Source organism: Anser brachyrhynchus (assembly GCF_964034855.1).
Source record: "Anser brachyrhynchus genome assembly, chromosome: Z".
NCBI classification, from domain to species: Eukaryota; Metazoa; Chordata; class Aves; order Anseriformes; family Anatidae; genus Anser; species Anser brachyrhynchus.
The window spans coordinates 3557306-3583251 of NC_137697.1; the positions used below are offsets into that span (position 1 = coordinate 3557306).

The 25946-nt window shown below is 42.8% G+C and overlaps 1 protein-coding gene across 20 annotated transcripts in view; it reads left to right on the forward strand.

The window, feature by feature from the left end:
• Nucleotides 1-25946, forward strand: part of CELF4 (CUGBP Elav-like family member 4) — a 697696-nt gene that overhangs the window by 393152 nt on the left and 278598 nt on the right. For all 20 annotated transcript variants that reach the window (XR_013943234.1, XR_013943235.1, XM_080573161.1 and 17 more), the window contains exon 3: nucleotides 4579-4627. Coding sequence is in view for 18 of the 20 variants with exons in the window: in XM_080573161.1 (XP_080429287.1) it covers nucleotides 4579-4627 (49 nt within the window). In the remaining 2 variants the exon portion in view is untranslated. The remainder of the gene's footprint in view (nucleotides 1-4578; nucleotides 4628-25946) is intronic.

The following is a 25946-nucleotide window of genomic DNA, read 5'->3' on the forward strand; positions in this document are numbered from 1 at the left end:
AAGTAATTTGGGGTCACCATCCTTTCCAGTTCAGGGCGAAGACGGCATTACACAACCTCATTTACTCCAACATTTTCCTCCTGTTGTAAGCCCAACTGAGTGCCATAGGACTACTTCTTTCTCCTATCACACTTTCAGGGCCACCAAGGCATGACAGATATTAAAGATATCCATACCATTATTCCTCAAAACACTATTCAGGGGACTGTGCTTTGGAGTAAAAATTTTGATTTCTTTGCATTAAAACTATGGCAGTTCTCAGCTGAAGAATAAGCAGAGAGCTTGAATCTCTGAAATCCCTTCTCTCCAGGTAGGTGCTTCCCCAGACTGGGGAAGGTACCTCTTTCTGCCGTTTTATTTTCCCACTTAGCCTTTTTTTCCTGCTGCCCATGCCAGTTGCTTGCTCCCAGAGTGTCTGTGTGAGGAAAGGGAAAGAAAAAAAAAAAAAAAGGTTCCATAGATGGAGAGCGGAAACTTAATTATTTTCCTCTCAATGTTTCTCCCTGTAATTGGTGTCTTTCATGTCAAGATGATCTCAATTTGTATTATGGGCTCTGTGCATGCAGCACTTTCTCTTTGGTCTATAAAGAAATTGTCAAGTGTATAAATCATAGTGTACATTAAATTACACTAGCCTTTACTTATTAATTTCCTCAGATTTTTCTTCATCTGTTGGATACCCATTCCCTCCCTCTGTTTTTCCTTTTCACAGAGATTCTCTTCTTCTCCTCCCTCATGCCCCAATCTCCTCTTATTTTGCTAAAGGGCCTGATGGTTTTCTCTGCCTTTTGCAAACTGACCGCATCCAACTCTTCACAAGTAGGAAAAGCTATTTCCAGTTCTTCCAAAGGCTGGATCCAAAGTTTACGTATGTTCAGAGGTGATTTTCGTGGCTGTTAGCAAACCTCTTATAAATTCTTAGCTCATGTGACTGTTTTTCCTTCTGATTGCGTGGCATGCAGGTTCTGGCTGTTCTGGCATAAGCAGCAAGGACCTCCTCTCACCACTTAAGTTAGATTAGTCGTGTATCCACATTGGGAACCTGTATGAAGACCATGAGTTCAGCTGTAAGGGTTTAACAGCTCTGGAGTCAGACCTTGGTACATGGATGGTATCAACACCAACCTGCTGTAAACACAAACCAGTTCCAACGGAGGAAATCAGAGCACAGAGACAGAGAAGGTGTTTTCAGCTTTATTATCCTGTGTATGAGTACTAAGAAGTGGCTTATCTCACCTAACTCTACCCTTCCTGCATAGGCTACCTTCGTGATCAGTGGAGAGGAACAGACACTGCAGAGAACTATTTGTCACATTCATCTCAGACACCAGTCTGAGGAGTGGCTTAAAATCACACTTTTTAGACATTTTTACTTATATGACATATATATCACCCTCCTCGCCTATGTTTAACAGATCTTTAAATGTCTATAGCAGCTAGCTACTCACGTGTGGTTACAGGAGAGCTATGGCAGGCTGTCTGTCCTGCTGATGCCAAATACATTGCCTCCGGCCCTGCTAGTATCTTATGATACACGTGTGAACGACAGATCTTTACAGTTGCAGAAGAAGGGTCTGATACAAGGTTTATCCAGTACCAGATTCTTTGTTGGTTTTAGCACTTAAAATGTCTGGAGTTTTTTAGAGGATACAGGCATACAGGAGAGCAGAAATTGCTCAGTAGTGTCTGGAGCCATTGATCCTACTTTTTCCAAGAGTGAATCTAACAGTAGTCAGTTTATGGCTAAGTACATTTTACTCTCAAGACAACAATGCAGCAGGATCTGCTAGGCTCTCCATCATCTTAACCTACTTGTCAGCCAGTCTGATAACTTTTTATTACTAAATATGTGTGCAGAGCAATTAGACTAAATCTAAATGATTATGAACTACTTTCAAAAAAAAAAAAAAAGGAAATTAGGAAAAAAAAATAAAAAAGAACAAACCTAACAGCTTTGCTGTCCAACTGCAATTAGCTACAAATAAGGGAGGGGCAGAATCACCCCTACTGTTCTCCAAGGTAATGGAAATACTGGAGGAGAAGCATAGAGATGCTAGAAAATGAGTAATAAAATATTTAGTTATTAAATAGTAGTACTAACTAGATACAGGACATGACAACTAAAAAGCTTGCAAGTCATTCATTGTAAAGCCAAAAGATACAAGATTAATTTTTCCAATATTTTCTAGAGAAAAGACAATGATTCAGATCTATACCTGTCTGGGATTGGGAAGAAAGAGGAATAAAATTTATAATCCCTGCATCTGCAAGCCAAACCTTGACCCCAGCACAAAGCTTCAGCAGGGCTGTGGCTCTTGGCCCTAGTGTCTGAGAGCACAGGGGTGGCTATGGTCGATGATTTTTGCAGGAAAGTCATGGAAGGCAACTCTGAGCACCTTTGCACTCTGCCTGAGGGCCAGAACAGCTTTACTGTACCTGCCACAATTATTGTGGGATCCCTGTGGGAGATATCAGCCTCTGTAAAGTATGCATATCCAATTTAACCCCCATCTGCCTCTTATTTATTTATTTATTTATTTATTTATTTATTTATTTATTTATTTATTTATTTATTTATTTTTGAAGTGAGGGAGGCATCCTGTAACACTTACCAGCCAATTTTTGGTCTGACTTTGTTGGGAAGATTCCCATTGCCATCTGAACTGCTTGTGATGCCTGTTTGAACTTGCACTTTCAGTAGCTGCCAAACCTAAGAACAGTTTCAATCCACTCAGTGGTGGTCACACAGGAAAAATATTTTGAGTAGTTCATCCCCATAGTGTTTGTATTGCTTTAAGTGACATGGAGGAAGGGCAGGGAGAGGCTTTCAGAAGAAAAGCTCATCTGGTTCTGGTCTAATCTGCATCCCCAGCTGTTAACAGGAGGAGAGTATCCTCACCCTCTGCATCGGACACCCATGTTGTGTTAGGTACCACCAGCTGAGATGGTCATGGTCATCTGCTGCCACTTTCTCCTGGGAGTGAGCAGCTCTGGGTGTAAGGGTATGTAGAAGGAGACACCTCTTTTAAGGGTAGCTGGTCAACGACCTTTTCCAAGGCAACAAGGGTTAATTAGAAAGGGAGGCAGGATTTCAGCAGGGTTATCGGATCCAGAACTTCTAACTGGGGAGATAACAACAAGAGACAAACCTCCCAGTCACACTAGTCGACAGGCTATCAAACTACAGGTCCACTTTAAGGAAGGGAGGACCTGTTAGCGTTAGGTCAGAAGCTGGACTAGGTGATCTGGGAGGTCTCTTCCAACCTAGATGATTCTGTGGTTCTGTGAAGATTAGCCTTTGCAGCTGATAAGACGTGAACCAGAGGGCCCAGACTGGGAGGATGCAGAAACAGCCGAGCCCTGAGCTTGGGGCCAGCTGCTGGGGGCCAAGTGTCTGCATCTCCCCCAGCTTGGTGCACTCATGGTGTGCGTGTGCATTCCCCAGCAAGCTTCAAGCCAGACCAGCCAACGAGGAGGCAACCTGTGAGGCGGGCAAGGGGACTAGGGTCCAGGCAGGGGTGCTTGGCTGGCTGTGTCTATGTGTACGTGAGCCTGGTGAGGAAGTGCTGCTGGAGGCAGCCCTTGGCTGGGCAGTCCGTGTGACTGGCCGTGTCAGCGTCCTGTGTGTCCCTGTGTGTCCTTGTGTCCCTGGGGTACGTGCCAAGCTTTGGTACCAGCTGGGCCTGCAATGGGGAAAGCGTCAGCCACGTCTCCCGGCCTGGGCAGAGACCCCAGTCCCAGGCACTGGGCTGGGCCCCAGTGGCCGGGCAGGAGCCTGGCTGGGCCCGAGTGGCCGGAGGAGGCAGCCACACTCTGCATCTCGCCTAGCACTGGCAACAGTGATGGTCCATAGTGCTTTTGTTACAGAGACAGAGCAACAGGGATAAGTCAGAGAACAGAAATCCTATTCACAGCACGATGGCAAGGTTTTTACATGCACTTAAGTTCTGATCTGAAAAAGGAAACAGACATCTGAAAAATCAAAACAGGGAGAGGTTTTGACACGCATACTACACCCATCCTCTCAAAAAAACCTTCAACAGCCACCACTTCCATGGCATGTGGACAAGCCAGATCTAAGCCTCGTTCCCCTGGTATGACTCTGATAGACATAAAACTCGCTATCCTACAGAGCCAGTAGTTGAGATGGAATTCACTTTTCCATTTTCTTTTCACCATGACAGTCTCAAGAAACCTTTGCAATTAAAGTTTCACTGAACCGTATGTTCTAATAAAGTACTTCTGTTCTGACACAGCGTTTCCAGAAGGAACTATTAGAAATTTAAAAAGTTAGATTTAAAGTTTCATGACCTGTGTGAAATGAGTCAGATCCCTCACCTGGTGTGATTCAGCAGAGCCCCTGTTAGGTAAATGGGGTGACACTGGTTCACCTCAGACCAAGAAGCTGCCCAAGCAATCTGTGCTCTGTGGTCACTTCTTTGCTTACTAATTGCTTTTTTCCCTTCTCACGTAGTCTATTCTGGTGCTAACTGTGGTGCATGGTAAGAAACAAAGCAAGCCTCTGTATAACAAGGTTTGATTCCATTGCTAAATATCTCTCTTTGCTTTCTTTTACAGATGAACAGACCGATCCAGGTGAAACCAGCGGATAGCGAAAGCCGAGGAGGTAGTTGACTGCATTGCTTTCAGCCACAGTGCTAAGTATAATTGTTGTCTCTGGCTTCTCTCAGGCAATGTGCTGATCAATTAGTAACGTAATCACTGCCAAAGAAATTCCCTCTGCAGCAAAGATTCTCTTTATTAAATCTCCTTTACTTCGTCTCGCTTTCCTCATATTCAATTATTATTTGATTTTAAAAGGCAGGCAGGTGCCAGCGATTGCCTGGGAAACAAATAACTGCCTTGTTAAGAGGTGAAGCATCACGCGCTGACTTAACAAAGTTTAACAGCAGTGACGGCAACATAGGTTTTTCAAACCTATGTTTGGCCGAGCTGCAGAGGTGTTTAATTTCATTAGGATAAAGCAGATACTTTATGTTTTGTCCGACCATGTTGTTTCTGCTTGAACTGAAGCAACTCTGTTTTTGCAAAATAAATCCTGAGGAGTTTTCTGCACCTGTATCAGCTTATGTGGATAAATCTGTTGTTGAAGCTGAAGACTTCTCTCAGTAGCAGGGAGTTATTCAGGATTTGCACACGTGTAGCTGAAATCAGGATCTGGTCTTTTGCTTTTCCATGCTGCATGGTGGGTTTGGAAGGCTTTGCTAAGTGACCACTCAGTGGATCACAAGTGATAAGGTGTTTTCTGCCGCAACTGATTTTGTGATACTTCACCTGTAAGATGGTCAGTTATGCAGGACAGGTTATCATGCTGTTTATTTTCTTGTATCAGTACATTTCTATACATACACATATATATATATGTATATATATAATGACATGGTACTTCTCTATTCCTGTCTCTCTGAGTGACAAAAAAGGAGAGGCTTTTGTCCATATATGCAGAAAAACACTAGTGCTTCTGTCTCATAAACATGGCAATAGATTTTGTCATTTATTAATGATCTGGCTCTGAAATGTATGAAAATTCTTTAATTTCCACCATGGACATAAATTCTTCCTCATTTATGTGACTACTATCTTTGCGTTGGCATTAGTGGAAATCCCCAGCACCAACTACTTAAAAGGAGCAAAACTCCTCTCAGACAAAGGGCCCTGAAATTGTGCACTTTTTCAGTTGAAAGCTTTGGATTCCAGAGGCTTTGACTGCATCAGTGTGGGGCTGAAACTCTCCAGTGACTCAAGTCATTGGAAGACTTTGTACATAGCTCATAGTTAAAGGGCTGGTGTCACAGGGTGGTAAAACCAGCAGGTTGGCAGAGGCTCTGTAAGGAAGGTCTGTGGTGCCATGTAATTGCAGAGCAGGGCAAAAGCTGAATGCTGGAAAAATGCCAGAAATCCCAAGGATAGATATGACACTTTTGGAGTCCCCATAAAGTAAATTCAGGGGAATTCATCCAGCAGTCTGCAGAAAGTGTTTGACAGGCTCTGTGATAGCAAGTTCTGCTAGGAAGGGCTGTAGCACGCTTCTAACCTGCAACAAAGGCATGACACATAACACATTATCATCCAGTGTTTTTTAACAAAACAGGATCAATTTGCCCCCTTTTCCTTCCCCTCTGAAGATCTGGCTCCGTGTCTGGGTAAGCGTCGGTAAGCCATGGGCAGTTGTCAGTGCAGATCTCCTAGGGGAAAAGGGAAAGGCTCAGCTGCCTGGGCAAACGCGGGGACATTATGCACATTCCAGTGGAGCTCGTGCCGACAGCGAGAGTGAAGGGAGGGCCTTTTGTCTATTTAATTAGACATACCAAAAAATAATAATTAGGCTGGCCAATTTGCTTAGTGCGCCTACAGGGTATGTAGCTCCCAATCACTTTTTTTTTTTTTTTTTTTAATGCAAATCACAAATAGAGAACACATGCCTGGCTTTCTGGGGAGGGTTTTCAAACTCTTGCTAAGAGCAGCTGCTTTAAGGAGGGGTGGTTTGAACCTCACAGGGCTTGGGTGGCGGTTTGATTCCGCATTATCCGTCACACCAGTAGTTCCCTCTCCATTGTATTTTAGATAATTATCTCCCCAACACACACAAACCTCATCTTTTCTCACACAGTCCGTTCCCGTATTGCTCCTGTCGGTGGTGATCATAATGCAGGGGCCAAGCGGGTGTGCTCATCATTGGTGTGAAAGACACGTTGTCCTAATTCCCCACTGACAGGCTGCTTGTGGGCTGGTGATGTTTCAGAACGGCATGACTCAAGGGCAACTATGGGAGAAAAGAACAATTGGCACCCAAGGGAGGCATTGCATGAAAACTTACGTTCTTCGTGAGCCCACCGGTTAAAGCAGACACGGCAAACAGAATGCTAAAAAGGAGGCCGTGTATCTTAGGAGCACATCAAAAGACTTCATTAGGGCTGCAAGATAAAGGTCAACTTCAACAACAAAGAAACTTAAGTTGTAGCTTATTATACCCCGTCCGTGTATAGGGATGGGACATGAGGGAAGGGGGGTTGGGGGGGCTGGTAGATGAAGCATCTCTTCTGCACAGCACAGGTCTGCAGTTTGCTCAAAGCACTTGCTCTGAATACGCCCCTGTCTTTTGGCTCATGGGGAATTTTGGTGCCAGGCATTAAAGAGAGGATGTGGTGCTCTTTGAACCTGCAGTTTGCCAGGAGGCTGTTACTGGAAATGGTGAGTGGTGTTCTTGAGGAAGTGAGATTTTGTTTTATACAAGGGCAAATAAGTGCATTTTGCTGAAACGTGAATCCTTGACCTTCCCAGTCAGTTCTCCCAAAACCTCAAGCTGATAGGAGTCTGGAATTTACTCCAACAACACCAAAAACAAAAAGAGACTCTGCTCTGCCTTTTTCTCCCTTTTTCTGCAGTCTGGGTTTCACTGGTCTTTAATCCCTTCTGTGTCTTGATTCTTCGTTGAACCGAAAGTTGGTTTGTTGGCATTTAGTGTGTGTGAGCATGAATTTAGAGTATCAGGCCATCTAGATTTGGGGAAGAATTCGAAATGTGGCTTGGCACAAATTTCACTGAACCCAACAAAATGGAAATACTGAGTGCCCCTTATTAGTTTTGCTGTTTCTATTATTCTGTTTGTTAATCCCCATATTGGACTAGGAGCAAGACAAAGAATGCAATCCTTTTCAATAAAAACTGGCATTATTTACATTTGCCTAATCTCACAGGAACTAGAAATGAATGTATTTTCAGTACATTTCTCCTGGGAAACAGTCTAAATTAATGGGAAAATTTTGCATCTTGCATTCCTGCCTGTTTGTGCGTGTGCAGATGCTCAACTGCAAAATGTTATATAGGAGTATTCCTTCTATCAAATGCTTCATGAGGCTCCAAATATCTCACAGGAAGGTCAGAGTCCTCTGACATTTTATAAAGACCTTAGCAATGATGGAATTGGTAGAACATGATAAAAGGGTCAGAATTCTCTATTTCATTCTGAAAAATCAGAGTATAACTCTAGCTTTATTGAGTGTATCTTAAAAACTTTCATTGGCCTTTGTGTTACCCAAATTGTAGTTTGACTCTATTGAAACTACTTTGCCGTAGGTTAGGTTGTCCCATATGTTTTTAGGGGTGTAAATTATAATTCCACATTACATTCTGGATATATCCAGACAAATCCCAGTTAAACTGATAGAATTTTCGTTTCATCATTTCTGTTGATTATTTTTCTTAGTTCTTTGTCTTGTGCTCAGCTCTAAAAATAGTCTGTAGCTATCAGTGACTTAAAGTTTTGCAAACTTAGGGGAAGATCTCAAGTCTGTTTTGTGGTTTGGGGCAAAAGTTTGGAGCCATTTCTTATTTTATCCGCAATATCACTAGCTCTCACTAGACAACTCCTGCTGCAGCTGGCAGGGTTAACCTATGACAAACGCAGCCCCTAGGTCCCACTACCTTGTTCTGGGAGTAACGTATTTTAAAAGGAAAGGACTCTCCTGCTACTCTAGTTGCACTCCGTTAGTGATGCTTAGATGCGCCATTGCCTCCACATTCCTCTCAAAGGACAGGGGAAAGTCCATAAAGGAAGGCATGCAAAGGTGCACACAGTGTGCTACCCAGGCTCAGTGTTAACCTCTCTACCCAGAAACACTTCACAGTGGTTTCTGAGTCCTTCTGTATTTTATGAAAGAGATACAGAAGGTTCCTGGACTAAAGAAAATAAAAAAGCCAAAGTCCAAAGTGGTTTAGAGTTGAAAGGCTGCAGTGTCCTGCAGAGAGGGAGCTGAGAGGTTTACAGGAGAGACTGCAGTTCATCACATTGCAGTGTTTTCTGCATGCAAGACTTCACAAATGTACAAAAGCCTTTGTGTCTGTCTGTGCTTGCAAGCAAATTTTTTTTTATTTTTTTTTTTGCTGTTTAGGGAACATGATAGCAGCTGCTGGAAGGTTTAGACTGTCATATTTCAACTGACTTGCATCATTTCTCTAGCCATTATTCAGTGTGCAGGCTCTGAAATTATTTGCTTGGTTATGGTTTATTTCAGCTTCAGAGCAAAATGTCCACTCACTTACAATAAGCAGCAAAACTGTGGTTCCTTGCTCATGCACTATGGTCTGTTTCTTTTTATTCCGTTCCGTCAGCTTAGCAATGATGGAGGGGCCGGAATGGCTTCTCCGCAGTTTCTAAGGCCTATTTTCCTTCTGGGGCAAAAGTCTGGATCTATTTCTTATTTCATCTGTGGCATTTCTAACTCTCGCTAGATCTCTGCTGCAGCTGGCAGGGTTTATCTGTGACAAACATAGCCCCAGGACCCACTAACTGTTCAGCATTTAGCTATTTTCCATTTAAATATTCAGAATTCTGCAGCTCGTGCTGATGGCTACAACCTCTCATGAAGCTTCCTGTCCAGGTACTAGCCAGATCCCAGCCTGTGTAGGTGCTGAAAATAGGCAAGACTGGATGTCGTCAGCTCAGTTTGGCTTTACACTGCTATAACAAAGCCACATGGAATGATTTTCTTCTTCTCTGGAAGTGCTTTGCAAGGAATAGGTCTGGCTGCCCAGCAGGAAGGCTTGAAGAATAGAGTTAAGGATAAGTAAGGATATGGCATTCTTGACAGAGCTCAGCATCTCCCCTTGTGCACTGCTGGAGGTTAGGCTGCTCCAACATATGAAAAGTTGTTATGCCTGGGACTATGCACAGATCAGAGTTGTACCTTTGTACATCTTATCTCTTTCTTATCTCTGAGCCATGAGTCTTTTTCCTGGCATGCTGAGCTCCTTGGAAGCTCTTATACCAGCAGTTTCCCAGTTTGTATCATTGCTGGCCTTCCTTAATAACTTCATATCCCAGAAGCTGGAGAGAAAGATGTCTTGTTTCCAAATGGTGATCCATCTAGCCCACTTTTGGATGGCCTTCCCAGCTTTTTCTACTCATCACATTTTCTTTTATGGTCCCCCCATCTACTCAGCATGAGCAGGCAGATAGCACTGGCAAACATTCCAGGTAGATAATGGGGAGGAAAGATCCAAGCTGATTTTCCCTCAACTCATCCCAAGGGCCTTCATTAACTCTGTCAACATCATCATGAGCACAGTAGTGCTCTCACCCTCACCGTTTATAGCTCAGGTAGCATGGTATGGCACAAAGAGGGACTTGTGAAGATCACGCACTGTATGTGCCAGACATTGCTGTGACCATTGGGAGTATTGGGAGGGAGAGATTTTGGTGCCTTAAAGATTATTCACCTCCCTGATCATCTAGTCAAGGGCTGGGGAAGAAGCTAGGCCTAGGACCACAAGGGCCACCTTGGGTATCCCATAGTTCTGAGCATCATTCTGGTGTCTTCTGGCCTGTATTTCCTGGATTCCTTCCAGTGTGAACAGAGATTCTCTGATTCCAGAATCAAGAAACTCACCCAGATCTGGCCATTTTTCTTTCCTCTCAGTCCAGGTGTAGCCATGGTCTTTGAGAGGGTTTTGAGCCCTGAGCTGGGCTTTAGGCCCCACTGTGTGTGACAGAGCCTCTACAGCAATGCCCAAAGTCACTGGGTGCAAAGGGATTTTGTCCACTGGTTTTCACTCCGGTTCAGAACATCTGTTAAAAACAGTGGTGTTTTTCCTTTAACCATTATCAGTCTGATAGGCCTGATCTGAAAACACCATTTTAGTACTCATGGAAGTCTTCTCTTTCTAACCGTGGATTGTCATGAGACTGATTGCATGTGATGAGAAATGAAAAATCTCCAAGTATATTGTGGAAACTCAGGACGGCATGACCCTACTGAGAGCTGATTCCCCATTGTGTTCACAGGGCCCTGTTTTCAAGCAGGCAGAAAGTACCAGCAGCGCTGCATGCAAATGGATCAGTTAATTCAAAGTAGCCCAGGATGACCCCATTTGTGCTCCCTTCTGTCTGGTAAAACTTCATTCTGGGGGAGAGAAAAGGCTCTGGCAGATCCTCATGTGTAGTATTTTATATTCGATGACACTGCTGAAGGCTGATGTGCTCCACTCTGTGCTCACCTGCTGAAAGAATATAAGGGAAATCAAACTTTTGTTCACGTCTGCCCTTTCCATCGTGATTGAAATCGATGGAAGGGTGCCCATCAATAGGAACTGGAAAAGATCCACAGGACATAGTGTTCTAGCACATATCCTAAGGACAACCTTTTAAACCAAGTAGTAAGGGGGAAAAAAAAAGGGGAGAAAAAAAAATAACCATATTGCACATTTTTCATAAAGCATCTGTAATCTAATAGTTTACTGACAAGAAGGAGCAGAGCCCAGAGCAGAGCCTGGAGAGAGGCTGGGGAGCTCATTGCCTTGAGGTTTTGATATCAGTTCTTTTCTCTGCTGCTGAGCTACCACACGACTTTTCATCAATTATGTAACTTTGATTCCCTTCTCACCCTTCCTGCATCGCCTGCTTAGGTTATGATTTGCTTTTATATGCTCGTTTCTTGTGGTTAGTGCCTTTGGCATTCCTGTATGCTGGGCTGTCAGAGTCATAGGGTTAAGGCACCAGTGCAAGCCTGTAGTTGTGCCTAAAATGATGCATACAGGACTAAAAATCCAGTATGGTGGATGACTGAGGCCCCTCACACTGCTCAATGATGTTCGGAGTTTTTTCAATAACAGAGCAAAAATGGAAGTAGTGAGTGAGAAAGAGTGGAGGAAATAAAAAATGTAGTCCTATAAAAAAATCCCACTTTTGTAAATACAGCTCAAGCTCCTAGGTGAACTCGGGGACACATTACAATCCTAGTATCTTTTTTTTAATGTAAAGGTTGCTTGTCAATGGGTTTTTATACAGCATTAATAATACATTTATAGATACGCTCCACAATTAATTGCAAAGCATTTATGGCACTGAACAGTTAGAATGCATTATGATAATCACTCCTCATGCATTGACTTTATTGTAAAGGTTTTGCTGATCATTATAATTGGCTTGTTATTACACAGGGATATAATAACACCTCTCTGTATAGTAGTTTATAGCACATCAATAGCAAATGCATTCCCTTTACTGGAAGCAATGTGCGTTTTATTAGAATATAGCTGAATAAGTGCAATCCATGTAGACAAATGAAGTTTCTAATGAACTGTCTCACAAAAGACTTGAAATAACAAGACATTTATTATGTATTTTTCTATTGACGAACTTGTAGTTATGGTTACACGGCCATTTCTTTAAAAAATGGTAGGTATGTTTTGCTGTTCTTTCAGAGAAGCATTTGGGGGAAGGGAAAAGTATAGGCCATTTTTCTACCTGATGTTGAGGAAAGTAAAGGTGACTAATGCTTACGCCTTACAGATTTAATTTGCTTCTTGAGATTTTCCAAGCTTGTTCCTTGCGAGTTTGGTCTGATATTCACAGGAGACCAAAATGTTGTTGCATCAAGCCCAAGCCCAGCTCCCAGAGTGGAGCTTTCTTTCTGGGTGATGCACCAACATCGTCCCCTGAGTGGTCAACAGTGTTTTAGGTATGAGGGGATTGGTGTTGTCCCTAGTCCTGTTGGGTTTTGCTTGTTGCTTGTTGCTGTTTTTTGTGTTTTGTTTGTTTGTTTTTTTATGTATTTTACCAAGTGATATTTTAATGAAAATACACAAGCCATCCACAGGCAAGGCCTGTAACAAATCCATCCTCCCTCCTCATGTCAGAATGCCAGTGTTGCTGGTTCCTGTACAAAACTAGAGAAGGAAGAGCCCTTAGAAGAGGTCTGGTGCAAAATATGGTGTAAGGAAGAATGCCAAAGAGAAGAACTAGCATCTATCAGAAAACTCAGTGGTTGCAGGTTACTTAGAATTGGGGTAGAAGAGGCATGTTTTATAAATACTAACAGGAAATACTATGAGGTCTCCAAATTTTCTTTCCTCTCTGCTGTCTTTACTCTGGGTCTTTTGGTTTTTTCTGGCAACACAGAATTGAATGCATCCAACACATACATAAGCAATTCATGTGGTTTTGTTTATTCATGTATCTCTAACTGTAAGCAAGGTCAGTCAAGTACCAAATAACTTTTAAAACCCTGGTCCTAGATAAATAAATTTGTTGTTTCCAGATATAGTGAGTTCAAACAGTTACAGTGCTGCCTGAAATATTTCCAGGGTACAAACCGAGCACAGCATTCATCACATAATGCTGTGTACCTGTTCTTTCATGACTGCCACTTGTTTACTGCATGCTTGCAAAGCCGTTGACTCTTGTGTAATCCAGGGTCTTTCTGGAAAGTGGCTTTTAGTGTGATGTGGAAGCTAGGAAATGCCTGGACTACAGTCAGTACCCTCAGCTGCTGGCACAGAGAGGTTACAACTGAGCAATTTAAAATAAGACAGGCTCAGCTCCGCAGTCTCGGTGCAGACTGAGCTCGCTCTCTGATGGAAGTTTCACCAAGAGTTTTGCGCCTTTGCTGCTCAGATCCCAGATTAGAGTATCACAGCTTGCAAGAAGTCCCGAGACTCAGGAATAGTGGAGGTCAGACAAACTTTCCTCCATGGTATACACAGTTTTTTTCAATTGCTATGTATATTTTGCAGTCAAATTAAATCAATTTTGGGTGGTAGGAAATCCCTATGTAAATAGTTCAGCACTCGGAGTGAACTGTATCTAGTGCCTTTACCCAGAAGTTGAGCTTTGTAGGCACCTTGGAGTTAGGACCGGAAGAAATTTTAAACAGGGTTTCTGCATGACTATTCTTAAAATGTTGTTTCAGGCAGAATTCATCTTACCTGATTTTAGTGACTAAATATATAGGCATATGGTTCAAGTTTGTTATCTAGATTTCTCCTGGGGACAGTGAAGAGGAGAGAAAGGTACCTCCAAAATGTGATTCTCACCATCCTAAGACATATGGGATAAATGCTGCTCTGAAGTTTCCCTTCCCTCTCTCTCCACTGAATTTGGAACGAGTGTATGGCAACTAACTCAGATTTAGGTATCTTGCTTTTAGACATCTGAAGAGAGGTAAGATGAATCACAACTTTCACCTTTGCATGCCACAAATTTCCATCTGTAGCATATGAATGATGATACTTGAGTTTTCTGAAGGCTTAGTTAAATCTATGAATAAAAAGTGCTATATAAAATGTATGGATTACAGAGATGCTGGGTTTTTGTCCCAAAAAAGGAAAGGCATCTTTCTCCATTTATGTGATTATTTTACAATGTCAGGAGGAGAATAGGAGAGGTTGCATCCCAATCAGCCTGAGCAATAGAGGTAATCTGATCAATTTTAATTCCTCTTCAAAGGCAATTTCCATCTTCAGTTTTATATTTGGTTTTGCTACCACTCCCATTCTCAGGGCAGGAAGTGAACTCAAAATAACAACAAAAAATTTCAAATTAAAAGCTGTGCCTAGCACCAGTGTCTTTAAAACAAGAAAATGTGTTTTCATAATTAACAAAAATATTTTTATCTTTAAAACCAGCCCATTTTGGAATCTGTGATGGAAAATAAATATGGCCCCTTGTAATATCATTTGTAGAGAGGTAATTTTCAAGGCAGCACTGCACTGAAACATTTTCCCCCAGGGAGGATAAACAGTTGGCTTCAATTAGTGAGGGACTGTTTCCTTTCTTTTCAATTTTAAGGGCAGTGTTGCAGCATGATCCTGCACAGAGGAAGAGAAAGCTGTACACAGGGCAATAGACTGCAGCTTGGAAGACTGAGGCTTAAATTCTTGCTGCAGATTTCCTGCCTGACCTTGAAGAGGTCACTTTGGGTCAGGCTATTTATTATTCTCACTCCTTTTCTACCTGGTGAAAATAATAATAATAATAATAATATTATCTTTGGCTGTATATATATATATATATATATATAAGAAATTGGTCAAGTAACTTCATGTGATTCCAGTTTTCACCTATAAAATAACATTGGTGTTGCAAGGATAGATGCATTGAAGATTATTAGGTGCTCGGGTTCTCTAATCATTAGTTCCACAGAAGTAGCTTGGTTAGATAAATAGAGATGTTCAAAAGTGTCAAATGTGTTTCACTGCTCATATCTCACATAAAATCAATGGGCCTTGGGTGTATAAATATTCCCTTTGAAAATCTCCCCAAATAATGATGTTCTTCTAAATAGTTTGAGCCAGCTTTGTGGGGCCAACTCCTTTCCCTTTTGTGGAGTCAGGTCAGACTCGGTCCAGTAGGAGATGCTGCCTGCTCATGATGTGAGAACTGCAGCAGGACATATCCCAGCTGAAAGGACAGGGAAGGTTTGTTTCATAATGCATCAGAGACTGCCCCGTGAACAGCACTACGAGAGTGTTAAAAATAAGGGACGAGTAACTCAGGTGTGTTAGGATTAGCCTTAGTAGAGGGACGCTTTGTTGTAGCATCAAACTTAGTATGTAGGATTTCATAGCCAGTGCAATACTTTCTGCCTAGGAGCTGCCATACAAATGGTGTTTAATTACCCCGAATCTTTATTTTATCCATCTCTTGAGTCGCTGATGAATGGCCAGATGCATTGATTATAAACCACAAAATACTGACACTTCCAAGCAGCCATCCAATTAACATGAAATTATGTTGCCACAATATAAGTTACATTGGATGAATTGCTTTCTTGGATAGCTTTTTTCCACGATGACTCTGATTATTATTATTAAGAACAGCTAATGAAGAAGAGGTGTGGGAGAATGGGCCAGAACCTCAGGCAAGGGGGAATGAAGATCGTGTGAGCTTAATGACTTCAGAGATTGGGCTGAACCAAAGCAGTCTCTCCACTCCCTAGATCAGAAATCTAATTATTTACTATCTGTCTTGCGGCAGTGCTTAGGAGACCGGTTATGAACCATGACACCAGGTGCACTGTACAGTGCAGAACAGGCAGAAGACCTCTTTTAAGAGCTTGCCATCTAAATACAAGTGCTGATACAGTGTCTGGATGCAGACCTCTCAAATATCTTCCCAGATGAGAGAAAAACTCTATGCTGGGTTGTATAGCTGGGAGTGAAAGGAGTATGTCAGGCCAGGGGTTGTGGAGATAGGCTCTACCTGGAGAAAGGAAACATTAAGGACAACCTTTAAGCAAAGCTCTTTTTGGGGACACGCCCTCTGACACAAAGCAGGTGACATCCTGAATAATGTGCGCAAGGTCTAAAGTTAATAAACAGCACGGCCTCCTTCCTGAGGAGGACCCTCCTGTAGACTCACACCACATGCATTTGGTCATAGCTAAGGCCAGGCAGCGTCTCTGGTGTACAAGATGGCAAAGGGAAAAGAAACCGAGGTTCAGTGGATGCCCGAGGTGCACACAGCACTGTCAGGGAGCGGGTTGTGCCACCATGTCTCTCACTATTCCCGAGGCAGGACCACAGGGACACTGGAAAAAACAAGGATGCAGAAGGAAACTGGTTTATAGCTGTCCCTGAATACCAGCTGCCTCTTTATCGGGGAACTCTTCAAAGGACCTGGAGCCACCTAGAACAAAACAGGGGTCAAACGCCGTGTGTCACAACAGAAATTCAAATTCTGGTGCAAGTATATTTCCACTGTTTGTAATGAGCTGAATCTATCTCCGTCTCTCCTTGATCTCAGTGTGTGATCCAGCACTCTTCCCTGCTATTACAGGCAATGCAGTTTTTATTAGAGCCTGAAATGTTCCCTGATTTAAGTTTGGACTTTGAGAGGAAAGGCCAAAACACTGGAGCAGTAGCCATTCTTCTGGTGTTTCAGGCTAGATTAAAAGAAAATGAATAGGTTTTAGATCTAGAAGGAATCGTTAGAACTCATTTAACCTCTTGCATAAACTGAGTGTAAAATTTCACCCAGATGTTCTGTGCTGAGACTTCTGACTTGCATTTGACTGAAGAATAAAGAAATTTAGCCAGAGAATGACTCTTCTGAGGCTTTGGCACAACTTTGATATCAAACAGGTTGGAATTGCAGAGATGAACTTTCTGAAAAGCTTTTAATCATTTCGAAAATCAGTTAAATTACTAAGGAAACATTTTTGTGATCAATTATGTGTGACAACTAGAGAAGGCAGGATACGCTTTCTAATCAAAATATTTTGGATGGAAACTTGCTTTGTGACCTAAATACATATGCCCCAGTGCACACAAAGCCACCCAGGGCAATGTTTTCCTGGGGCAACGTTTTCCAGGTTTTTCTAAAGAGATCCTAGAAAAGGCACAGCAGGGCAATAATCCTGAAGCTGAACAGGTGAAAATCTTCATTGTGTCTGTGGGCACAATGAAGTTCATTCAGAGCATTGAGAGGGAAGCTTCCTGGAAAGGGGATATTCACATGCAAAGGAAGCAATTTGCATGGCTCCTTCTGCATGGCCCCAGATGAGCAGTGCTGTCATTTCCCCCACAGCACATTTCCATACCAACACAAATGTTTGTGGTTTTTTTTGTTTTTTTTTTTTTCTCCTTGAGTTTCTGGCTTCCTAGTCTCAAAGTGTGCCAAACAGGTGAGACATTTCCATTAAATAACTTCTCTGAAAGTTATGCTGTCCCCAGCTCAATAGGAATATCTCACCCGCCTGAGCCTGTTCCCACAGAAACGGGGCTTTCTGCATGTCGACAGACATTGTGGAGCGACAGAATTTCCATGGGCAAATAATCAGGGAAAAAAAAAACACTTCATTTTGCAGACATTAGTAACATGCTGACCTTTAACAACATCGCAAGCCTTCACTCTCTCTTTAAAGCATTATATCCATCCTTAGGGGGAAAAACTTATAGCTAAGGATTGAAATCAGCAGTGGATCATAATGCTGGCTGTGCTATTCAATTGCCCTGCTGTATTTAGGATCCATTTATTTCTAGCTTTTTTTTTTTTTTTCTGTCTTGAATCTAAAAAAAGAAGTGACCAGGCTGGCAGTGACATGTGATTAATAGATTGCACCTTTAGAAAAGAGTTAGCAGAAGGAGATTAGCATTGCAGCCTATTATTTATTAATTAAATGCAGACACCCTATTTATACCAATGCTGATGACATTAGTTCATGTCCATGCTTTGGGACTGCATTATCCATCCGGTCTCCTAGCATAGTAATGATTGTTATTAAGCTGGTGGATGTTGCTGGGCTCCTTCTGTCACTTGCTTCTTCTCTGAGCAGAAAAGGACAGCCCCAAAGTTACAGGGAGAAAGCCAGAACGTTTCGTTCAAGTGTCTGCTCTGCCACCAGCAGTCTGGGCTGCTTTGGCCATTCCTCTTGGCCTCTCTGTGACAGCACTGCTTGCTTTGGAGCAAGGGAGATGGGTTCTCACCTGCACCCTTGAAAAAAATCATTTCTAGAGACAGAGATGTTGGTGCAGAACGCAGTTCTGCTGGTTTTATACCAGTAAATAGTCCTGCACTAGTCCAAGAAGATCATAAATGAGTACATCTCCCTTGGTTGAGCCCACTGTGATCACTTGAGCCAGCAGAGCTCACAGACTACAAAGGTTTTGCCTTCAGAGTAAATATGGAAATCCAGGGAAAGCCACACACTCATCAGCTGAGGTCCTTGAACAATTACAGTTCGGGTATCCACCATCCAAATGCTCCGTTACCCCTGCAGAAACATGTCATAAATGTGTAGATTTGGTAGGGTTTCTTGACAGGGTGCAGTGTACACTCTCTTTGGTGATTGTGTCTGGCTCTTTTTCCACCCACTGAAAGACAGGTAAAATGCATCAACTAGTCTCCATAACAATGTCTTCTAGATGTAAGCAATTGCTTTCTCTGTGTGCAGGACTTTCTGCAGCCAGGGCAGGCAGCCTGCTCCTGAGCAGGGAGCAGGGTTTTCTCTTCACCCTTTGAAAATTCATAAGTCTTTAGAGGTCCAGAGAAGAGATGAGAAACCAGTTTGTACTCATGAAACTATTTAGAATTTGGTCTAGAACCTACTCAGACTTCAGTGGACTTTGAACCAAGGCCTCCATGGAAGATTTGCTTGAGAGCAGTCCAAGTAACTGACCCTTAAACATCCTCTTTCCATCAGTTTGGTTTTTGCTTATTTGGATTTTCTTCACTAATCACATTCCCTCTCTGAAAGCCAAACATTGTAACGGCCAACAATTAAAAGTGAGTATTGAAGAGGCTTTCAGCTTTATCTACACCATGATACAATCTGAACACATGCAAAAGACATTCAAAAGATGAATGAAGAGAGTGAATGGGCTGATTTATCCTGGACTGTTTCTGGTGGTGTGAAGTCTGCCTTTCACAGCCTGATGAAGTGCAGAGACAGTTAGTGGATTTGCTACCAGGAAGGGCACACATTTGTTTCCCTTCCTGCAAATGTATTTAGAGCTGAGATGTGAGCGCAGGAAAAAATGCAGCCAAAACCACAACCACTGAAAATGCAAACACTAGTTTATTTTGGCAAGTTAGTGTTAAAAAGAATAGGTTGAGGGTGGTAGAAACTTGTAGAGAAATTTTGCAGAAGGGTTTCTCCCCATGTCAAAATGCATCTGTTGGTTTTTTTCTTCTTCTTTTAATTTTTCTTTTTTTCTGTCCTCTGGTTCTTGTAGGTTTTGGCAATTAGACATTGATTTCTATGGCCTCAAATACTAAGCCAGTTGTGAACACAGCCATTCCTGACCATAGAAAAGACCAGAGTAGGGTGCAAAATGAAACTGCAGGACGTTTCTGTCCCTGTAACAGTAGTGTAAAGCTCCTCACCTTTACCCACAAAGAGAAGAAGGGCAGAAAGATGGCTTTAAAATGCATGTTGCCTCGCTGGATGACGTATATTTTACTTACCCCTTCTGCAGCTCTGTCAGTAACTCTCAAAACCTGTTTCATACACAAACAACCTCTTTGCCATGCTCAGAGCATGGGTAAGGAAGCTGAGGAGCATGGGTTGGGAGCAGCATTTCCTTGCACAGCTTGGAGCAAAAGTCACATCTTCTCAGTCCTATCCAGTGCTTTACTTCAAACTGGCCTTCTTACTTAATCATTTCTTCCTTTTTCCCTACCTCAGCTTGGCTTGAGTCTTCTCTGGTCTCTTGTAAGTGTGCTGGGAGATGAATCCCAGTGCACAGGGATAACTCAAAGGGGAGTCTGTCAGGACCTTAGCACCCACCCATGTGCACCTTGTCTGTGGACGGAGAACATCTTGCTGCTGGCATCGCAGGTAAAAAGATGGTGCTATCATACCGGAGAGGGCTTAGCCCTACTCCTGACCTCCCTGCATCCTCTGTGCTGTAAGAATCTGTCATCGCTAGCCTGTCAGTTATATTATCTCCTGCGCGCAGCCGTGCAAACAAGCAGTAAAACATGTACAAATGTCTGGTCACAAAAGGCTCAGCAACAGCTCTGTCCAAATAAAATCCCCCAAACAGACGGCGGGTTGGAATATTGTCCTTTTAAAGTTTCTCTGAAGATTTTTTTTTCTCCTTTTTACATAAAGCTGCTCTACCTACACTACACAAATGCCAGAAAATCTTAGAACAGTAAATACCCCTGCAGCACAAACAAAATCGTGCTTCAGAGAAATTGTTCAGCTTCTCAAAGCCACAGCCTTGCCCTTTAAAATGAAGGGCATGCCTCAGAAAAGCTCCCATTCCCTTCCAGACCTTTGTCTTCCATGCACTTGCAGCTATACCGCCTTCCCCAGTGATGGTGTCCGATCTTCTCGAGCTTGGCCCAGGGAGGCATTAATGTGACATCTCCAAAATCCAGAAGGTGCTTTGGCATTGAGTTGTCATTGAAGAAACATCTAAGAAAGCAATAGGAGGCAATTTGCTATAAGTTATCCCATCTATTGGCTGGGACCAATAAAACCCCTGCTTCTTCTTTCCAAAGGAAATCAGGCTTGTACAATCAAGCTGTTTGTAAGTGTGTGCCTGGGCCCATCTATCAGTCAATCTGTCAAGGGCTCCTCCTTTGAGCTTTGAACCCACTGGGTAATTTAACCTATCGTTGATGGGGTGGAAGAGGTCCCAAAGCTATTGTGTTCCTATAAATTTCATGAAAATAGGCAGCCAGGCAGAGCAGAAAGTTCTCATTAGTGCTCATAAGCCCATCTTTTATTAGACATCAATGAACTCACGGGGGTAGGGACACTGGAAGAGGGTTTACACATTCGGCTGCCCATGAAGCAACTTGTTTCAGTGTGTGCACTCTGATACCCTGTCAAGAGGCCTCCTGTAGTAACAGCTTCTTGTTTTAACAGGATGTCAGACATCTCTTAGCTCCTTTCTGCTGATTTCAACAGTGCTTTACACAGCAGAAAAGTCAGCCCGCTTGTTGCGCTTCCCTTCCCTTCCCTCCCCAGCCAAAACCACCGGGGAAGGTTCCTACACGTTGTTTAACAGCCAGCACAGCATCAGAGGTGGCTGCTTTGCATGAGGAGCACCTGAAGGCAACAGGAAAGCCAGCACAGGCTTATGAAGTGATTTTGGTACATCAGCAGAAAAAGTACTGTTCAAACATAAGCTAGTGTCTGTTATTCAGTCACATCAGATTGTCTAGACAGACTTCAGGGTTAAGAAGGGTGAGTGAACAAATCTTATTTCCTTTTAAAATGATCCAGCCTGTACCAGTTCTTCTCCCAAACTCTTTTGCATTAGTAGTGTTGTATTTTGTCTGTTTTTCATGTGGAATAAACAAATCTGAGCTGTTACTCAAAGTGTTTCTGTTCATCATGAAGTGCAGGAAAGCACTCTCTGAAGCAGATTTCTGAAGCCCCAAATGTGTGGCAGTTTATCTAGCTGCAAGAGAGGCAGTGTTTCAGCTTTAGTCCTGAAATCCCTGTGCATTTCGAGATGGAAGTCAAATATCTGGGCATTACCCAAGCGTAACTCTGGACAGAGGCGTGCAGATGGAGGTGTTCACAGCATCTGGTTTGATGTGCGTGTGTTTCAAAGAAGGGCTCCTAGAAATCAAGGTCATGTCTAAAAGCTACTGCCTTTCACGAGTATCAGAAAATGCTCCCTCCATCTATTTCTTTTGGTCATGATTTTTTTTTTAAATATATACTTAGGTTATTTGTTCTTATTGTACCATTCTGGGTAAAAGAAAAGTCGGTTTAATTCCTACTTTCAAAGAAAATTACACTGATCTGAATACGTGGATTTGCACATTACTAGGTAATATGTGGGTTGTGTGTGTGCACATGCATTGTTCAGGTCCTGTATCTTTTTAGATTTTTCTAAAGCTGGTGGCAATTCTACAGAAAAAACAATGGTTTTATTTTCAATTTGACTTTTTTTTTTTTTTTTTTAGAATTCATTCTTATATTCTTTTTACTGGAAATAGGAATGTCTTTTCTTCTTTCTCTCTTTCTTCCTTTCTCCTGCCTGCCTGCTTGCCTCTTAGGCAATATCACCATAATTTCTAGAAGCTGTAACAAGCAGGTGAAAGAATAGGACCAGGTTTTTGTCTTTTTAAATGGTGGTGAATAAGCAGTAATCCACAGAAGTTCTTAAAAGTCAGTTTGATTTACTGTGGGGTACATTAGAGCCAGCTTTGGTATACATTATCCTGACAGAGATTGTTTATATGTATGGAGGACCAACGGGATGAAACTGCAAAAAAGCTGTTTTCTACCCATTCTTGATGAATGAAAACAGAAAAGGGGAAGGGAGGAAGTCCACCTGGTGGCAAGGTTCCTGCACAGTGCTCGTGTGCCATGGTCCACACTCTTTGGAGCTGGATGTCTGCAAAGTGATGAACCAGACAAGAGCAGGCAGCTTGGCAGCAGGAGTTGTTTCCAGCAAGGCCTTTTGCACAGGCTGAGTTCTATTCGCTGAAGATAAACCACTTGCTGAGACCACTGTCGCTAGGGGTAGTCAGGGCAGTGAAGACCCAAACTCAGTCCAGGCAGCAGCTCCCTTTAAGTCAATAGAAAATCTTGCCCCAGGATTAGGATCCAAAGAGACCTCGAGCTGTGAGCAGGAGATAGGAGAGAAGGGAAGGCCTGAACAAAGCAGCTGCTGCCAAAGACACCCTGAGGGGAGGAGTTTTGTCTGTTAATTTTGTCACTGCTTTTCCAAAAGTTGATCCTATATTATATTACCCCATCCCAAACTTTTCCGATTTGTGTTCACAGGTTCTGTGTTTCAGGTGAGGCAGGGTTGACTTCTGAGGTCACTGAGTGGTGATGCATGTTTTTTCCATAGTTTCTGGAGGAGGGTGAGGAGATCAGACATAGGCTGATTTCAAAAGGAGGCCCTTGGTGCTGTGTTATGGCCTTTGTAGCTGCTGGGAGCACTCTGCACCCAAAAACTCAAATAGGAATCAGGGAAGAAATCTAGTTTTGTGCTCGGTTTACTGACTACAAGTGAACAGTAGGTGCACAGAAGTTTTTAAAAGTGACTGTGGTTTACCTGCGACACCCAAGAGTAGACCCGTGTATGCACTGCAGAGCCATAAGGTACTACCCCATCCATATACTTCCCCTGTATGTGTACACAGATTGTGTTTCAGCAGGGGAAGTATTGCCTTCTGCGAGGCACAGAAGCCAGCTCCCAGCTTTGAGTGACGGCACACAGGCACTTAGTACTGATGAGACTGTCAAGCGTGAGAGGGTAGAAAAGCTCACCTCAAGTAATTCCTCCCACCCCCACACCTGCAATTAGATTTTTGGCCCAGATAATCTCATCTTCTTCACTTGAAGCATCAAGCAAAGGGATGACGTGAGGAATATCTGTCTCAGGTCTCTCTAGTGCTTCCTGACTCCACGTGGAGAATCAACTCAGGACAAGGAGAGAGCTCTGCAGAGCTACCTGCAATTACCTCAGTCTTAGGATCATTCCTTTTAGCGTAGCGTCACTGGAGGGAGAACGACCTCAGAGCAATATCCCAGTCAAGCAGGACTGGAATATAACCTTTGCCATCTAGCAGCACAGCCAACACAAGGGAAAATCACCTTTGCTCTCAGCAGATGTTAAAACAGTGATATTACTTGTCTTGTTCTTTGATATTCTGTAAGGATAATGTCCACCAACCCCTGTGAGATGTTCTTTGCTAAAGGGACAGAATCGTAAAGGTATCTGGATCCATACAGGAGATTAAATCTCTACACTGTCCAGTACATGGTAAAGCTCTCTGAAATAACAGGGGGAAAAAAAAGAGGGTGGAGTTGGGGGGAGAGAGCACTGTAGGGTTTCTTTTCACATCTCATGCAAGTCTATGATTCTGTAAGTCCCCCTTTCAATCATATAGTGAGTCTTTGAACACGCTGCAGAACTGCGACATCGGGGGGAATACCCCAGTGACCAGTTTCCCTCAGGTCATCCTTGGCTATACACATTTTGATGATGGATTGAACACATTGTTTTTCGGTGGGCGTACATATGTCCCAAGACTGATGGACTCCTAGTCTTTGAGATTGTTAGATTTCTGCAGGTCAGACTTCGACTCAGACTGTGCACTGTCTTAGTGTCTAAGAAGCATCACTGAGATGGCTTGATCTCCTTCCCACAGTTATTATTTTTTAGTAGTGGCAGTGGCACTGGAGAAACATTTTGTTCCTTAACACAGGTGGTGGAAGTCCTGGCTGCAGTCCCAAGGCCTCCAAGAGATCTCCTCTGCAGTGACCCATCATGGGCATATTTGCATTGGAAAGTGTGCCCACCTCCAGGTCTCCTGCTTTGTTAAGGGTGAAATTCATCTGGGAATTGGAAGCAACTCTTCCTCCCCCCTGCTTTTGTTGGGTCTGCTCAGGCTCACTTGTAAGGTCTGGGGTGGGCAACATTCCTTGATTAGGTTAAGTTCACTTGCTTCTTACCTTCTGGGGATTTAAGCCAAGAGCTGAATAGAACCAGAAATTTCTGGGGTGTTATATCCTAGTGATGATCTTGGTTTCCTTGTTTTTGAATGTAAAAAGCACAGTTCCCTCTCTTCCCCCAAAGTGAACAATTTCTGTAATTCACTAAAAAAAGATTCTGTCCGTGGGCTGAGAATTTTTCCCACTTGCCAGAAACAGGCTTCAACGTATAATATTCTTTTTTTATTTTTATTCATGAGCGAGGATGGAAAACAAAACTGCGGATCTCACCCGACACCCAGTACAGTTCATGTTAACACCACTGCTGCTATCAGCGAGCTCTGTATCAAACGGGAAAGGTTTGCAAAATGTCTGGGTGCACGCACGCCTGTTGGAGTGGAAGGGATACTCCTGGGCAATTTTGATCCTGTTATTGATAGAATGCAACAAATTCTCCCTACTGAAGTGGAACTCTCTCAACTGTCAGAGGATTTGTTAGTAAAGATGTTGTTGAGAATTAATGTATGTGTGTGTGTGTGTGTGTGTGAGCATGTATCAAGGCGAATAATAATAACCACTTTAGTCAGGTGCTCTTTTCAGTCCTTTTCTTTATGTCAGCTGTTCTGTAGGTTTTAATATTTTTTTCCCTTCAGGGGATACTTAAGTATGAAGCACTGTTAGCTAAAAAGAAAGAAAACAAATGCAAAAACAAATATGACTTGAAAACGACATTCGTTCCCAATGGGTTGTGATGCCAGGAATTTACCTAGCTTTTCTGTGTGTCTTCAGTTATTATTATTTCGTACAATTTAAACAGGGACACTCAGTCCAAGAAAAGAATAATAACAAAGATGATCCTCTGACTCAGCTGTTCAAAGGAATTGTCTTAATCCTTGTTTCCTGCAAGGAGCAAGTAAGGGTCTGAGAGCCACCTAGTTTGGATGATCTGGAATAACACATCAAATCCTTTTTCCTTCAATTCTCCCTTGATCCTTTCCCTTCTTCCCTCCTCACACACTCAGTTAGTGCAGTCATACAAAAGGGCATTGCAAGTGTGACTCTGTCTGGGTTTGAGCCACACTCAGCCCTGAACCCAGCTTAATCTCACTGAGGGAACATCATCAGGATTGTCCATCCCCTGTGGACTCCCCCAAAGGGGAATTGCTTTTTGTTTTAAACAAAACAGCTACAAGCAAACAGTTTTCCAACAGTGTGAGTTCTGCTTTTATTTCTCGGGTTCACCAGGCATTGCATCCCAGATCTGGATATCTTGTCTGGACACAAAACACA